General features: G+C 38.2%; 1 protein-coding gene across 1 annotated transcript; it reads left to right on the top strand.

Annotated features, from left to right (window-relative positions):
- The first annotated feature begins 13773 nt into the window (after positions 1 to 13773).
- On the top strand, positions 13774 to 18616 carry LOC146678427 (uncharacterized). Its single transcript, XM_085390493.1, has 6 exons — positions 13774 to 13900; positions 14603 to 15512; positions 15781 to 15877; positions 16251 to 16361; positions 16810 to 16976; positions 17309 to 18616. The coding sequence occupies exons 2-6, from the start codon at positions 14605 to 14607 to the stop codon at positions 17769 to 17771; spliced, it is 1746 nt and encodes a 581-aa protein (XP_085246619.1). The 5' UTR covers positions 13774 to 13900; positions 14603 to 14604; the 3' UTR covers positions 17772 to 18616.
- Positions 18617 to 18897: the final 281 nt, after the last annotated feature.

The raw sequence follows: 18897 nt of genomic DNA, 5'->3' as shown, positions 1-18897 counted from the left end.
ATCATAAGAATATTTACCTCTGTTTTATATATATAGATGTGTGTGTGTGTGTGTGTGTGTGTGTGTGTGTGTGTGTGTGTGTGTGTGTGTGTGTGTGTGTGTGTGTGTGTGTGTGTGTGTGTGTGTCTTTAATAGCCTAATCTAAACATCTGCTGTACATATTGAGCAGAACAAGAAGAAACTAGGCACTTTCACTGGTGCTAAAATACAGCAAATAATGAATCATAGACAAAAATTCTCTCACTTTTCTCTTACATTTTTGATTTATGATTATTGATGTGCCAAGATGTAAATGTTTTGTCTAATGACCGAAACTAAAATATTCTGTAATCAGTGAGAAGGAAGGAGACTACTCAAAGCAGGTCTGTCATTGGTCAGAATCTAAATATAGACGAGATGATGAACAGCTAAGTATTACTAATATTGTTTCTCATGATCTACTTACCTGTGACAAAAGTTGAAAATGTATTTGTGTGACGTTTGCCAATGAGATGCCAGCTGTGGCTCCCCTTCTTTACACTTAAGGTTTCTGAGATTCTTTGAACCTCTGTTTGCTGAAGTGCAGTAGGAGTGCAAAGGTAACCAGTATTTATTTTTGAAAAAAAAAAAAATGAAAAGGTGGCAACAAAAAAGTAATCTTTTACAATAGTGTGAAGTTATCTGAGATTGTGTTACAGTCTAAACCAAGACCGCTAAAGACCACAGAAACCAGACAAGAGTGGTACATTTACATCAATTAGCTGACCAGAAGAATATCATTTAGCAATAATTTAGCAATTAACTTAACATCAAATATGCCCATATCCCAGCTTCCCACTTCATACATAATATTACAATCCAGTTCAGTTTTATTTATGTAGTTACTAATGATAACAACAGTCGCCTCAAGGCTCTATTATACAAAATATCGTTGGGATTTGGAAAAAATAAGCAATATTTTCAAATAATAATGAGCTCCTGAAAAGAAAATCAACTAAATAAGCAGCAGGTGCTCTTGGTCTCTTAATATAATAATTAATGTTCAGTCTACAAGGTTTATAACGCCATTTCCTCAGAGCAGAAATAGGGTCGTGTATGCTTCTACCTGGTGTTATTCCCTGACACTGCCAAGAGCAACTAAAGTTGATTTGAGGACTGCTCTAAAATGACCCATATATAAACCGCTGTGTTCAGTGAACAAACACACAGACAGTCTATTATTTTCAGCCTGCACTAAAAGCAGTTCAATTATTCTTTAAGCAAAACAAAGAGTAAATACAGTCATCGCTCATGTTACAGAGACCACATGAGAACAGTTTTTCTCAGTTGTCAACGTTGCATTATTCACCTGACCATTTCTGTATATAGAAAGAGCGAATTCTTAGAGCCATTTAAAATTGATTTAATTCAGGATAATAGTAGCACATTTGTAACTGATTAGCTACATTTTGTTCAGCTTTACTTTATAATGGATGAATCTTTATTAATACAGCCTCATCACTGTTAAAAATGAGTCGTGTATTTAGAATCATCTGCAAACTTCACATGTGTATTTGAGTTGCTAGCAGGCTGGTAATCAGGTAAAGATGGATTAGTCAGTGTGCAGAACACTATGGTTGGAGGGACTATGAAATTCCTAGAAAATGTGGCTTGGCAGCCAGTTTTCTTGAAATGATCTAATCGATAATTGTGAGGACAATGTAGAGTTGTTGGTATCAGAGAAAGCCAAACTTTGAAATCATTTGTAAATGACTAGACAGAATGAAATGCAATATGTATGACATGCTGTATAGGGGCAACACAGTAAGAAAGAAGGTGGTTGATATTCTCATCAAATGTGTATATTAGAGATGGACCGATCCGATATTACGTATCGGTATCGGTCCGATACTGACCTAAATTACTGGATCGGATATCGGAGAAAAATAAAAAATGTAATCCGATCCATTAAATATCACGAAAGCACCTCACAAAACTTGCAACACGCCGTAACTCACCTCAGAACGATAGCACGTCGGAGCAGTATGCATCACGTGATAGAGCGGCTGTGGCATGCGGGACCTGTCGGTGGTCTGGATAGCATTTGGAGCTTCGCTAGCAACCCGGCATTTCATCTCCGACAAAGTTATCCCCGAGAGAAGTAAAGCAAGTGTGTAAGTCCATCTCTGAATGTTTGTAAAGCATTCCTGCGTTAAGCTTAACAAGCGACTGCCTCTCCTGCTGCTACTTCAATCATGAAACTGCTTAATGATCAGCTGATCGGCTTTTCTGTCGCGAGTCCGTCTCTCTTGTTTGTTTTTGGCCCACTTTGCACCAGAAAGAGAAAACCAGCGGCTGAACAACAGCAGCACGTTTAAGCTTGATAAGCTGTTGTTAGAATGTATTTATTATTACTTTCTACTCCAGGATCTTTTTCTACGTAGCTGACGCTGGTAACTGTGCAGGGGCGGATCTAGCAAAGTTTAGCCAGGGGGGCCGATAGGGCATTAACAGGGAAAAGGGGGCACAAAGAAATACTTTTCTTTCTTATTCTCATTTAAAATTTCTAGCTTTTAATAAGTAATTATCTGACACCCAAAGTTTTAATTTGATGTAAAAGGAATAGAAGTCAATTACTGTATATAGTGACTATTAAGTCTAATATATATACCCTAGTAAGCTATAGTACTTTTTTCCTTTGGGAAGGTACCATCTGTGCAGTCTGCAATTTTGTTGAAGAAAGATGTTGAATCTATTTAATATTTCTTGAAAAATAATTGATTTCTGTGCATTTTTTTTCACACTGCATCAAATTAAGGTTGATTACGTCGATTAAGCATCATGAGGTGGAGCGTGAGGAGTGGTTCCCTATTTTTTATTTATTTATTTTTTGTTGTTGCTGGGAGTTGGAACCCTATTAGTTAGGTTGCTTAATATTTACGCTAAGTACTCTTTAAAATACCAGAATAGGGAGGATGGTGTAGGTTTAAGTTTATTAGATTGATCAGTATTGCTGAACTATGAAATATTTTTTTTTGCATACAGGTATAACAGAATAGCTTTAGTGTAGTTGTTGTTTTAAACTTGAGTATGAACTTATACAAAATGCAGCAAGATATTTAAAAAAACAGTTTTGTTTATTAAAAAACACTATATCGGATTCATATCGGTATCGGCAGATATCCAAATTTATGATATCGGTATCGGTATCGGACATAAAAAAGTGGTATCGTGCCATCTCTAGTGTATATCAGCTGGTCTCAGTCCTAAAATAGAGACCTGTCATTTTATTGTTTTAAAAACTTTTTAGGAAGGCTTAATGAACTATTTGTTTACAGTCTATATGTGGTAATTCATCTAAACTGTGAATGAGGTAATATATTAAGTTACCTCTAGCTATGCCTTAGGTCAGTGTTTCCCAACCTTTTGGAGCCATGGCACATTTTTCACATTAGAAAAAACACACGGCACACCACCAAGCAAAAAGCATATTGATAATTTGTCCCCGCACAACAGGTACAGAGGAATTGGTTCGGTTTGTCCCCAGTATACCTTTTTTGCTTTCTTCTGACCACTATTCATGCTAGGGCCTTCATTTGGGTTGGAATTTTCTCCAGGACCCAGGTCAGATTGACTACCTTTTCTTTTCAAATACTTATCTGTTGTTATTAAGCTGTTTGTATCACAGCATGTAATTTCTTCATCGTCTTCTTCTGTTTTACTGGCAGTTGGTAACCCATTTAATTAGAGCAGTATTTGTATCGCCCTCTAGTGGAAGAGAATGTAATCATTCTGCCCTTTACTCACCCTGATCGCTTAGAGTACTAATCAGGTGGAACCAGATAATCTTCCACAGCACACCTGATCATTTCTCACGGCACACCTATGTGCTGCAGCACGATGGTTGGGAAACATTGCCTTAGATATTGCCAGTGTTATAGGCCATTTATTTATGTGTCGCATTTGGTTTGAAAATAAATAGATTCTTTTCTCAGCAGTGATACTGGCCAAAAGAGTTAATGCAGAATTTTAACGAATTTATGTAAAAACTGCATGCTTTGTAAAGCTACAGGCAGTTTGCATTGGCATTGAAAGCTTTTTGTTTACGTGTTCATTGACAAAATCTATTTAGTTTCCTTTATCAACCATACTGAAACCAACTGGAGTTCACCATAGATCTTGAAATATCTCCTGTTGTGGTGATACTTGACCCTGTGTTGGCAGAAAGGATATTCAGGAATGGAGGCATGCTTGGCTTAACATTTGAAGGCTGGCCTTCCTACCCTACTTATCACTAAAAGATTCAGTAATCATCCCTGCATCTGTTTTCTTGCAGCGTATCCAACCCAAACCTGAGTGGAACTTGAGCTTACCTGAGGTGATCGTGATAAGAGGTGGGATACACCCTCAGCATGTCTCACTGAAGCATAAAAAAGTGGATCAAACCATAAAACATGTAAAGAATCCAATAAATAAAAAGAAAGCAATACTGACATGAGAAACTCCACAGAGCTTGCTGCAGACATCAGGTCAGCATATATTATAATATGACACAATCAAGAGTCCTGTAGTTGTTAAGTTTTTATACTCTTTGGTATTATATAAATAAATGTCTATAAAATCTAATCTCTCTTAGTGACCTCCAAACCCTTAAAGTCCTTAGCATACCTCCTCTAAATCAATTAAATGTAGTGAGCTGAAGTGCTTAAACAGACACTTCTCTCTTGTGTTTTGACAATACCTTCTGAGGATTCATCATAGATGTCGGGTCAGAATATATCAAGCAATTGCTTGAAGCTATATTTTGTTTATTTCTGTTATTAATCGTGGAGTTGCCAACTGTCACTCAAAAGCCCACAAATTTACCGTCATTCAATAAAAATGACAAGATAAATCCTTTCTGCAACACAATCTCCAATTTTCATTAAAGGTGGATCTCTCACCATATGACACTTATCCCTAAATTTCATTTTACTCATATTCAGCCCTGTTAAACCTTTTAAGGAAAGGACACTTTTGAGACTGCGAGGAACTAACGAAATTTGTTTCACTTAGGAAAGTAAGTAAAGACCTTCAGCAAATATAGCAGAACATTAAGCTGACTTGTGATGATTAAGCACCAGAGCGCTGTCATTTATTTCTGCTATTCATATACATTTGAGTTTTTTGCACTTTATAAATTTCTGTACAGCAAAACTGTACCATTATGCATGAATAGTCAAAATAACCATGGTGGTCATCAGCGTTATATTATATGTGATATCTGCATCAGATAAAACTGTAAATATACTGTATGATATAGACTAGGGCCAGCTTCTAATCCCCCAATGTGACTTCTTACCTAAAATGAAGTTTCATTACATCTACATTACATTTTATACAAATTCATCTTACTTTGTTGCTCCTTCCAAAATTGGGTCAGCAAAGTCCCTTATCTGTAGGTATGATGTCATACTGTGTGATTACATTTTTTTTATAAAGGCAAACATTTGAATATCCTATTCCCTATTATACATACGATGTCTATGCAATGTACTGCAAACATTTCTGGAAAAGGATCCAGTAATTTTCCTAATTCTGACCAAAGCTCTCTTTTAATGAACATTCTCTCTAAAGTACTTCCAAGAAGATACCAGGATTTAACTAGTGTGTGTGTGTGTGTGTGTGTGTGTGTGTGTGTGTGTGTGTGTGTGTGTGTGTGTGTGTGTGTGTGTGTGTGTGTGTGTGTGTGTGTGTGCATGAGAGAGAGGGAGAAGTAGTTGCACATCTAACCCTAATTGTGCTTATTGCTTGTCCTTTTTATATTCTGATTTAAATCTGTTTTTAAAGAGCATGTAGTAAAATTTAGGAGATTGCATTACACATAAGTATTGCAGGATGAAATAAAACAGACAAATATGATTCTGAATATTTATTAATTTCATACTTCTGGATATTACCTAACCACATGTTGTGTGTAGGTTTAATGGTAGTGGAACAAAAACACGATAAACTGTAAGAGCACCCAATAAAAATGCATGACTGTTGTAGTGGAGAGAATTTTAAAAGCTGATTACATGCAATCAAAATCAGGACACCATTATTCACTTCTACAAGTGCCCCAAAATAAAACATATTTATATGCTACTTCTAAAATGTACTTATATGTAGCACTTGCAAATGTACCTGTTGCTTTTCACTATTGCCGTTAGCCAAACATGGCAATAAACTCACACAAACTTTTACTTGACTTTTGTCACAACTCAAAAATATGTATTTTTAAAAAATAATTAGCTATGCATTTGGGAAGAACAGCCACAATCTCATATATAGACTGTCAGCTTCTGCATCTGTGCTGCATGACTGTTATTTAGAGATTTTAAAGAAAAAACTTGGCTTATACCATTTGCGAAGTCTTACAGTGTTTATCTGAACAACTCATTTCTATCTTAATTTAGAAGGTAACCCCACAACTGAACATAAATTTATTTGAACTTCTTAACTACAAACATTGTGTCTCATTAAAAGTCCAAAATGATTATGAAAAGGCGGCAGGTACCCACCCTGTGAATATTCTAGTAATGCAGAAGAAATTTTGTCTTGTTAAAATGGCTCTGGTTGCGAGTCACTGATGAATAAAACATTTGTTTGTGGGTCCCAAACAGCACTGTTGTGAATGTTAATCAGTACGGCTATGTCACATTTTGAGGAAAAGTTTGTTTCCACTTCTGAGCGCTAACACTGCAGCCTGTATATAAATATGGGGTTTAGACCATTTCATGTATAATAATATTTACACGTATTGTCAGCATATTCAGGCATATTCTAGTCAAGACTGTCCCTTAAACATAATAGTTTAAAAACATATAAATATTTGAAGCCTATAAAACAGTCCAAATGTGCTATCATCTGTCCCAAAAGGCAAAGGGTGATAACGCATCCCTTCCAAACCAAAATCCATATCCACAGATATACAGACAATTCCCACCCATACACACACACACTCATGCACACACATTCGCTCCTTTCCTTCCTGCTTCCCCTCCAGTGTCTCTCTGTTTCTCTCTCCCCAGTTGGGATTATTTACCACTACATCCAGCAGACTGAAGCTTCACAGCTACTCTGCCCCGGGAACGCCTGCAGCCATGCAGCAATCAAAGCAAAACGTCATCCTCTACCACCTGCACCCATGGGAGCGTGGCAACAGAGAGGGAAGGAGAGTAGAGGGAAAGAGGAGGGAGAGGGAACGGTAAGGGAGGGATACAAACAGGGGGACCAAGAAGGAAGAGGAAGATGAGAATCTGAAACCTCTGGGATTGAGAGAATATAGAGGAAAGAGTCTGGGACTAAGTGAAAGAGAGACATTATCAGCAAATGCTGTGTCCCCACATGAGCTGTTCAGGACCCACACAGATGGAAGCTAAAAAGGAAACGAGGCAGAAGAACAGATGGAGACAAAGGGAAACTTAAAAGTTGATTACAGAACAGGAGAACTAGCTGTAGACAGGAGATGAAAATGAGATCAACAGCATACCTGTTTGAGACATAATGAAAATGAGAAAAGGACCGAAAAAATTAAGAAATTAATGTTTTGAGGGGTAATAATTTTCAACAAAAATTAGGTTTGGGAAAAAATGTAGCTTTTCCTAAAGCCTGTGAGAGAAGAAAGAAAAGTTAAACAGGAAAATCAAGTCAAGCTGAAAAGATGAAAAGGAAGGCGGACATTGAGGCTAGAGGCTCATACATTAAAAGCGTAGTGAGGCCAAACAGAAAAACAATGTAGGAATGATTAAAAAACACATTTGAAAGAAAAACACTGGCTGCATGACAGCAAATCAGTGCGTTTAGGCAACACAACCCACTGAAGTTCAAACTAAGGATCATAATGAGGAAGAAAGATCATTTAAGTGACTTTTAATGTGGCGTGGTTGTTGATACCAGATGGGCTGGTCTGACTATTTCACAAACTGCTGATGTACTGAGACTTTCATCCACAAACATCTCTAGGGTTTACAGAGAATGTGCCAGAAAAGGGAAATTATCCAGTGAGCAACTGTCCCCTGGGCGAAAATGCCTCGTGGAAGCCAGAAGACAGAGGAAGATGGCCAGACTGCTTTGAGCTGATTGGAAGACAACAGTAGCTCAACTAACCACTTGTTACAACCAAGGTATGCTTGTCTGAATGCACAGCATGTTGAACCTTCTTACTAAAACTGGAAAAACATTGTCTGGTGTGATTAGTCTCGATTTGTCCTGGTATGGTCAGAATTTGGTGTAAACAACATAAAACTATGGATCCATTATGTGTTGTATGAACAGTTCAGGCTAGTTGTGGTGGTGTGATGGTGTTGGGGATATTTTCTGGGCACACATCTCGTGGCTGTTTCCAGCAGGAAAATGTATTTTTAACATGACATTAAGTTTACTGTACTCAAAGTGGTTCAATTGTGGTAAAGGTTCAATTTTGAAGTAAACATGCTGGACAACAGCAAGAAAAGAGGAGATTATCCAAATATAAAAATGTATCAGTTTGTGCACATTTATTTACTATTTATTTATTTTATTTTTAAATGGATAATCTGTTATCAAAAGCTGATATGACATTTATGCTAGCACCACGTATAGCACAGGAAGTAATGTGCGTCGGAGATTAATGCTTAATTTGGCTTGTAAAAGTTTTTCATCCTTGTACTGCATGTCTGTCTAAGTAGAACTGTAATTTAAAACAGTCAAACCTTTTGAAGCAGCATATCAAATGAAGTGAAGTTATGGTGTACCGCCGCAAGCACAAGCTTTTCCCCTAATAGCTGCTAATGCAGAAAGCTCTGTCGATCCCCAATTATACCATGATAAAGTTAGTCTCTCTTAATTGTCCATTAACGTAATTATCACACACAGTAATTGCCTTTTAAAATAATGGGCACCAAAATGGCCCAGTAGCTGAATTTTGATAAGCTCAACACCTAATTTAGACCCATGATGTTTTACCTGAGTGATAAAAATGCACAAGGGAGTGATTAAACCACAGGAAAAACAGATTCCGAGATCATTAAATGCTTAAGTGGAGCAGTTTTCCTTTGAAACCACATGAACAAGGCCAGGAAGTCTCTAAATTAAAATTTGGACAAATAATAATGAAGTAAGGTGTCACGGTCGGATGGTCTTCCCGGACGACCTGCTTGTTTGTTTGTGATGTGTGTGTGTATGCCCTCCTCTCTTTCTCTCTCCCTCCCTACTCTGCGGGTCTGGCTGCCGAGGAACGGCGTCTCCGAGAGAGTGAGAAAGGCCGATCTCTGACCCGGAAGTGTAATCTTCGGCTCCAGCTGCCGCTAATCTTTCCTCACTAGACGGAGGTATTTAACGATGTGTCCAGACGGCAGTCGACGCTGGATTGTACTCGGAGCTCGGTAGCTAAGTGTGCGCGTGATCTTGTCACCCGCGTGGCCAGGCAAGCCTTCTCATCCATTGTTGTGTTTGCTCGACTTTCAGATTGGAGAAGTACGGGACGGAGGAGTGGAGTAAAGGATTCACTGGTGTTGCGGGAGGAGGAGCTCACACGGAAGGAGCGCATACAGACCTCACGGGAAAACTCACCTTCACCACTTCTGGGAACTGAAAAGAAAAGGACAATTATTGGATATATTGATGTTTAAGGACTATCTTTCACGCACTTTAAATAAACGCACTGTCTGCTTCAACCCAGAGCTCCGCGCTTGAGTCCATACCTTCCATCAGCCGTGACATAAGGAGGCAATTGTCATCACAGCGAACGGAGTGGAAGAAGAAAGAATGTAAAAAAAAAAACTTATGTGTGGAGTGGAGGCTGCGTGAAAATAAAACTAAAAAAGATGAAAAGAGAAAAGAAGAGAAGTAGATAAGGGCAGTACGGACCTGAGAAACAAACACAAAAAGTGATAAAAAAAAACAATGAATGTTTGCAACAGACAGAGTGGGCAAAGGAGTGTGGGGATGCCTGCTGGGCTTCCTCCAAAGTGACAGCTCGATAAACACCTGAGACTCAGACAATGATGATGGGCGTCAAGGAGCGAAATGCAGCCTGGTTCTCGCTTGCTTCCTCGAGTCTGGTGATAATGGTAATAAACAGCAACATAAATGAACTGAGCACCAGTGTGTGTGTGTGTGTGTGTGTGTCTGGGTGGGTGTGCAGATATATATGTTTGCAGCATACATGAGTAAACCTCTTTGGTTTGACAGAGCTTTATGGATGATGTGTGCATTGCCAGGATAAAAGGCAGATCTATTTGTGCCTTATATTAGAAGAGTGTATGGGTAGCCATCATTCTAGCTACTATCTTCCTTTTGCTTCTCTTACTTTCCTAAACCCTCTCCTTCGTTCACTCTTTGCTTCTTACCTACTCAGTTTCTCTTCATATCCTCTATACTTCTTTTCCTTTTCTGTCGCCTCAGATCTCATGTTTATTATCAGTTTAGTGGCATATTGCCTTTACATTCGATCTCAGATGGGCTCCCCTAAAGACATGAAAAATTCATCGAAAGAGACTATTACAGAAAAGCTTCCACAACTGATTAAAAATGCAAGACATTTATTTTCCATTGTAGAGTTCAGAAGTTAGGACAAAACACTGGAGTTTCACACCTGCCATGTTCCTTGCATGTGGATAAAAGACATTTGATTACATTTCATGGAGTTGACAGAGCTGTTACGGAGCATAACAAGTGGATGTATACGCTGTTAGCCATGTGTGTGTTTGGCAAACAACATTTCAGAAAGTTATGTTTACTTTGTCTGAATGCCGTTGTGCAGTTTTCTTATCGTTTCACAGTAGCTGTGTCTGTGTGTTGGTGTGCAATATGAAGACTACAGGAACTTGGACTTGTCAGATAAATTAGTCAACAACTTCAGTAAAGGGTTGTGCAGATATGAGTAAAATGCTGTACTTGGGAAGTTTAAAGTTTTGCTTGTTAAAACACAACATAGATTAGACTTTGGATTTTATCCCTTTGGCCCCAGTTATGGGGAAGGGACGTGTCTGTAATTGGCCAGCCACATACTGTAACTGAGTTTTAATGCGAACGCACTGAGGCTCCTCCCGTATCAGCAAAATTTGTGGATTAGTCTCTGACCAAAGAGCTGGCTGACCTTAATTATTAGTAATGAGATGCATACTAATGTACCAGAAATCTATAAATCCTGAAAGGGCTTATGACAGTTATTGCTCTAATGAACTCACTTTACCATTATATACCACCACTGATGACCAGTAGCATTGTATCGAGCTTTTGTATGTCTAACAGTCTGTAAGACCACATGTAACAGAAGTGGTTGTAAATCAAAAGTATTGCTTACATCATCTTGATCATCATCTTGATTATTAAATTGGTGGTTTGATCCTTTGAGTTTGGGCTTCAAGACTGCATCAAGGTTGTCAGATGATCAAGAGGGTCAAGTGATGTGATCAGTGCAATTTCTCTATTACAGTGTAATAGAGTTGAGTAAAGTTTGACTTATTTGACTGTTTTGTGTCGCTTAATGCGCCTTACAATCCGGTGCGCCTTATGGTCCTTTAGCATATGCAGAAGTCCAGCTTTTTATGCGGTGGTTGGCATCTTCCTCTGCCTTATGGGCCTTTGATGCCTTTGATGGTGCAAAACGTTTCGTCGACATGGTTGTGTTTGTTGGGGAGAAAACTTACAAACATACAGTTCAGCACTTCACAGTCACTCTGCTAGTGATCGAAGATTTATGCAAATTGATTGCATTCTGTGCTGTACAGGAGACACGCCATGGAGGAGATTGATTTACAATGGTCTACAGCCAATCAGGACGCAAAACGCAATGCCCTGAAAAAAAAGCATGCAAAATTGCACACAAAAAAGCAGCGAAAGGTGAGCCACGTTATAGTGAGGGACCACTGTATTTGTCTGTTATGAGGACTATACTGGTAAAGAGAAGGTGAACACTCAGTTTGCCAGCTGATCTGTTGAGCCCTATCCTTTGATTATAAGTGCTAGGTAAAGACAGAAAAACAGAAAAAACGAGATCAAAATGAGCCGATTTTTGTGTCCCCTCGGGGACATGGAAGGGAGCACAAAGTGGAAAAAAGCCTGGGGAAATGTATCTCAATCCAGAACCTGGGCAAGACCCAAAACACAGCTGAAGCAGTGTATATCATTTCTGGTTTTGGACATGCATCTGGATTGAAAATAAAGAACTTAGATCGGTAGAAAGTCATTCATGTACTGGAGCCAATGGATGATGTTAGTTGGGTGGTCATCATTTAAATGTGAATAGGAAGAGGGTATCCTACTGATTATTAATATCAGCATTTTATCTTATAACAGTGAGATTAGGTTTGTTGAGGTATGAGGGTGGTAAAAGACCTCAATCTGGCATATGTAATTTGCTCACACAAATCAGTGTCTCAACTATAGATATATAGTTAGCTATATAGAGTGTGCATATATAGGTATATTTCAGCAGAAACTTTAGTGTGATCAGTCTCTGTCTAACATGGTGAGTTTGGAAAAATGATCTAACAGCAAAAAATGTGAAAAGTGTTTTCTTAGCAGGAGCAATTAAAGAAAAGAAGAAGAAAGCAGAAGAAAGTCACCTGTCTAATAAAAACAGCTTCTGTTGTGTCACTTTCATCAGTGGGGAGTCAAAGAGAGTGGAACACATGCAATATTAATAACAGGAAGCTGAGCGAGTTCAGAAGAACGCCACTTCATAACTCTTGATACCTGTTTGTTGTTTAGTAATTTTCCAGTCTCATTTTGTTTTAAAGTATTTTGATGCTACTTTTGTGGATGATTTGATCTTTGTGATGTTCGATGATGATTTTGAATAACCTGACCAGTGACCAGCTGGAGAAACAAAAGGACAAGGCTACAGCTTTCATTCATTAGAGCACATTTGTGATCATACAGGCCTCAAACAAAATCCAGCATAAATCCATACATGAACCTGGATATAGTCTTTTCTTCCTTAATGTTATATTAATCATTTATTGTATTTTATTTTAGATAGAGGTTTGTATACAGACCCATTATTATTTAACATGCTTATTATGAGATTTGCCCCAAAACCAATAATCCATGAGTTTTTCAAATTAAAATATCTCCCTTGTGCCCACGTAGACAATAGGCATCACATAGTCCAGGGATCGGCAACCTGCGGCTCCGGAACCGCATGCGGCTCTTTAGTCCTTATACTGCGGCTCCGCATGGTTTGGGAAAATAAATTTGGTTTTTTTTAAGTATTTAGCTGAAGTGTATTTTATTTATGTTCTTTTTAACTTGTAGTTCTAAATTGGAAGAGTAATGTGATATTGAAATATAAAATTATATTCTGTCATTACTTTGATCGCTCAAATTAAGCGTCACACTCGTGGAAGCCGGCATACCCGCCGAAACGCCGTGCCTTTATCGAGACTTTCAACCCCAGGTAGGCCAATTATGGATCTTCGGATCCACATTATGTCAGCAGCTGTTCTCCACTGTGAACTATGTTAAAAACAAACACCGCTCACGCCTCACAGACGACAGCTTACAGTCCTGCGTAAAGATGAAAGTGACTTCGTACAGCCCCGATTTGCAGACGCTGTGCGCAGAGGTTCAGGAGCAGAAGTCCCATTGTAAACATATCACGGCAGACCCGACGATGTTTCCATGAACATGCTTTTCAGCATCTACCACTTTTCACACACGGTTGCTGTATGCATACAGCCGGCTGCAGCTTTTCAGCTCACAGCCCGACACGGACGATCTGATTTCCTCGTGTCAGCATTGTTCCCACATCATCATAATTAATGTTGTTCCAGGTTCAACATTGCAAGTGACCAATCACCTTCTTGTGACGTCATTCCTTTGCGACTTCGAAATACCCGCCTTCGAGTATTTCGAAATACAAGTGAAGAAGCGAAAAACCGCCGCCTGTCCGCCGAATTTGAAGTCAATTTAGGATACTTTCCTTTAATAAACGGTAAGCATTATACATATGTTCCTCACTTGGCTTGCTGTTTGTTTGCTAGCGATAGGCTACTTGACGACAGCATTAGCTAACCAGTGTTCTCTAGACCAGCGTTCCCCAACTTTTTGGGTGTTTCGTGGCCCGGGGGTTGGGTCAGGCAAAATTGCAGTAGCTTCCCTGATCATTTTACAAACATAAGTGAAGAGAATCTGGACTAAAAGGCCTAGACTTATGGTTGTGTGCTGAATCTATGAATCAAACTATCACCTGGAAACATAATTAACTGGTCCATAGCTGTGAAACTGGACATGAGTTCTTGATTCTATGGAGATTAACAGTAATCCAGAAATTTACAAATTTGTCCTGGTACATCGCGTAAATGTTGTCCCAGGGACATCGCGTAAATGTTGTCCCTGGGACATCGCGTAAATGTTGTCCCTGGGACATCGCGTAAATGTTGTCCCTGGGACATCATGTAGAAGTTGCCCTGGGACATCGTGTAGATGTTGTCCCTGGGACATCATGTTAAAGTTGCCAGAGACATACCATATGAAAGTTTAGCTTCTTTTAGCCCCTGTTTGTTTTATATTATTTTATATATATATTTTTTTAATATTATATTTAATATTTACATTGTATTGCAAAAAACCCCAAAACAAGTTAAAATGAATTAATGAATATTGACTAATTAAACCTTCGTTATTTTTCCACCAGAAATGGACGACATAATTAGAAGAAGTGTTCTGAATGACGAAAAAAAAAGAACTGGAAAAGACACACAACTTTGTGTGCATGTGTCACAATGCCAGGAGGACCCATTCAGTGTTGTGTTAGAAAAATTGAACTCATTAACCCTTCATGGACATTATAAATGTTTAAATGTTGCCTCAGGTAAAGACAGGAAAAGAGACTATTACAAATTCAACTGCATCAGAGCTGGGGAAAAAAGTCGAAACAGCTACAGAGCAGTGGGCTGTAAGGCCTATGTTTCATTTAAAGTACTCAAATGTTGGAAAGACCACACAGTCATCGTGCAGCGTACATATGATAAGCATGATGGGCATGATCCTTCGGACCCAAAAGACGCACATTTCAACAATATTTCCAGTGATTTGAGGAGGAAGATTGAGGAACTGCTTTCCCTTGGAACTAAGCCAGCCATCATACTAACCGAATGTCATAAATGGGCCAAAGAACATGGACACAGAGATCTTCACAACAGAGAGCATTTTGTCACACCACGTGACATTGACAGTGTTAGAACCTGCATGATGAGGAAGAAGCACTTTAACTGTGGAGACAGTCAAAGTGTACATACCTTACTTAATGGAAAACATCAAGAACATGTTCTCTTCTATCAACCATACACATCTGACCAAGAACTAATGATTGTTTTGCAGACACCTGTAATGAAATCAAACATGGAGAACTATGCAAAACAGTTAGTATTTGTTGACACCACGCACTGCGTTAACCAGTATTCATTTCCCTTATTCACACTTGTTGTAAGAGATGATCATGGGCATGGAGTCCCTGTGGCCTATGCTATTGTCAGCAACGAAAGTCAGAAAACCCTGGAAACTGTTCTTGGAATAGTTTGTGAGCATTTCCCAACTTCCCCGAGGTAAATAATACATTGACAGCTATTAATTTTGAAATAATTCCTTTTCAAAAAAGTTATAACATGCCAGAATCTAATGCTATAGCTGCAGCATGGGCTGCAAAAAACTTTCCTTTCCAGTTGTTAAAGTTATTCCTATAGGCTGTATGCAGTATTTTATATATCTACTTGTGAGTTGAAATGTTTAATTTGGCATTGAAGTGGTGCTTTGAGATAGCAAAAACATTTTCATACTGTTTAATCTCATTTAGTGTTTTCTTTTTTTCTGTAGAGCATTTATGGTTGACAAAGACTTTGCGGAAATAAATGCTTTGCAGAAGGTTTTTCCAGAGTCAGCTATCCTTCTATGCTGGTACCATGTCTTGCAGGTAAACCACATTGTTTTCTTTTCACGTTGTCTAAGATGCACCTGAAACACATTTTTACAACAGGGTCCTGTTGTTATGATTTGCCTCATTGTGATATTCACCTACTCAGGTTAATGAATATAAAGGGATAAAATGTTGAGTGACTATGTCCATCCATTTAAGACCACAGTGCACTCATCTTCTGGTGGCTGCTTCCCAAAGCTCTTTTTGACATTTAAAAATATGTTTGCCTGGTTGATTTCTGTAATGCACAGGTCCTCTTGTCCAGTGAGTGACAAAGTTATTTTTGGACGTCAGCTTTCTTTTATGCTTTTTGTACAGCTGCTCCTCTGTCTCTCTCTCCAGATTAACTTTTTTTCTCTTACATTCACAGGCTGTTAATCGATGGCTTTCAAAATCAGAGTCCGGGGTCCATGGGCTTTCTAACACCCAAAAGAGAAATGAAATCATTTCTTTCTTTTGTAAGCTGAAAGCTTGCACATCTGTAAGTGTAATTTGTCTATTTCACATTTTGATTTCTTGATTACACTAAGAGCATAATAACTTTCAGTTGCTAAAAAAAGTTACAGAGAGATACAAAATAGATTTTTGAAACAATTTCTAAAACTGGCTTCTTATCTTGCTTATCAAAACAAGTACTTAAGCTGTGCAGAACATCATTGTGTCACCCACTGTGCAGTAGAACTTGTGAGTGGGATTCTTTCACAGACAGATGCTGAAACCAAATATGCTTATAGGTTTAGTGTTCCTTCTTAGCCATTGTAAGGGAAGAAATAATTGCTTCTTAATACAAAAACACGACATATTATTAATAACTTAAAATTCTTAATGTTATTCAATAAAAGGAAAAGGGCTTCAATACATAATATTAAAGATTTCAATAGGTCTGTTAAATGGATTGAAATATATTCTGTTGCATCCAATTCTCTTAGGAGGACGACTTTAAAGCCACATCAGCAGAGTTCTGCCAGACATTTAAGCAATACCCTTTGGTGTGCCAGTATTTTCAGAAGCACTGGGAAGGCATTGGCCACATGTGGTGTGACTACGGCCGTCGCTTCAGTCACGCTCGTTCTGAAACAAACAATGTGATTGAAAGGTATGATTTATTATTTTGACCTCATTCAATTGTATTGCTGAAAAAAAGATATTATGCTTTAATCCAAGAGGCTAAACTGAGTAGGTTCGTCATGTCATTGCCAGAACAGGTTTTAGGCAAATCCTTTAAATTCTAGCAGCGTTTTTTATGTTATCACAACAAAAAACAGAGTAGGTGGATTTGCCTAAATCAGCTAAACCGGCACAGAGCATTCCTTTATAAAAGACGTGCGCAATAGGTATTCCAATTTTTTAAAAAATAATACAGTCTTGATTAAAACTTTAAATTCCTTCAATTACAGTTACTAATCATTTCAAATAACTGTTTTTCAGATTTTTCCACCGCCTGAAATACCAGTTTTTATCTGGCTACAAGAATAGGCGTCTGGATGATCTGGTTGAAGTGCTCCTAGGGAAGGCCGACGACTACTTCTCAGTCATAAAAACCCTGCAAGATGTGGGCCACATGAAAAACAGGTTTGCTGACACCTTGTCTCAAGTTTCAGACTCTGCTTCAAGACTGATGGAAAGTGGTTGGGCTCTTAAAATTACAGTCAAGAACAGCCATGGAGTTAATGCATATCAAGTCCCATCTGAGTCAAGAGAAGACATGGTGTATGATGTCTGCCCTGTTGAGTCCTACTGCAACTGTACATATGGCTTACGAGGACTTCTTTGCAAGCATCTAGTGTTACTTGCAAAATTAGCAGAGGCTGACAATGACATCTATCCAAACATGGAAACAGACCTTGGCAAGAATTGCAGTGAAAGAAAGGCATTACTTTGTACACTGTGAGGACTTGAAAGTGATAAAAATGCCAAGTTTGTTTGGAAATCTGTGTTTTTTTGCATCGGCTGCAACACTTCAGTGCACTTGTTGTACGTTCTCTCACTATAACACATGTGCTTGCCTGAAGGTGGCTTGTAGCCATTTTAAACAAATGAAAAACTCTCTGAAAAGTCCTCTATCAACTTTGAATGACACTCCTGTAGTTGAAAGCACAGACAAAAAATGCACAGAAGATGCAGTTGGAAAACTAAATGCTGTTTTAGACACAGTTAAACAGTGGGCATTCATTCCAGAGGGTATTACTGCAATGATAGATGAACTGCATACAAATGTCTTAAAAACAAAACAAGTAGGCAAAAGTATATGCCAGTACGAAATAAAGACGACAGATAATGCACGCAAAATTAGGCCATTGTATTCTAGCAAGAAACGTTCGGCCAGCATCGACATTCCAACAGTCTGAAAATGAATGTGAACAGTCGATAACCACTGAAAGAGAGACATCCTCTGGAGAAAATGAAAACCTTTTGGAATACAAAACAAAAAAGAGAAGAGTTAAAGCTAAGTATATGCACAAGTAGACTTTTGTGTGACATTTCAAAGGGACTGCATCCATTACTTCTGCTTATTGAAACCTAAAGCTGAATAGCTGTCTTAACTTTCTGCCAAGGAACAGATGAAAAGAAATTGTTTGGTCTCTCAAGCAGTTGTTATTTATGTGTGTTATTCATTACTTTGGCTTGGTTGCTGTTTTTGATACAAATTCATCTGTGCCCATTGTAATATTTTCATATGTTACTATTTTTATATTGCTATGCATTATAAATAAAGGATTACTTATTACTATTAAAGGTCTGCATTTGTAATTGTTGGTATTATTTATAAAATATGCGCTCTTAAGTTTTTTGCTCCATAAAACGATACCTGTCACTTTTTGGACAGAGTATCAGCTGTTGAGAATCCTGGCTCATACAAAATAGAAGTAAAAGGTTTCAACATCCAGCCTTTTTATGATTAAATACAAAGTGTAATAACAGAGTTATTGGGGTGTGATTTTGTTAATAGTTAGTCTTAAGTATAAGTTTAATAGTAATGAGTAAGAAAATATAGCCAGAATAATGGAATGAGACTA

This window comes from Rhamphochromis longiceps, linkage group LG1 (genome assembly GCF_057381845.1).
Source record: "Rhamphochromis longiceps isolate RC_006_pf linkage group LG1, R_longiceps_female_GT1.1, whole genome shotgun sequence".
Taxonomy (NCBI): domain Eukaryota; kingdom Metazoa; phylum Chordata; class Actinopteri; order Cichliformes; family Cichlidae; genus Rhamphochromis; species Rhamphochromis longiceps.
The sequence above is the reverse complement of the archived record's forward strand: the minus strand, read 5'-3'. Positions and strand labels throughout refer to the sequence as shown.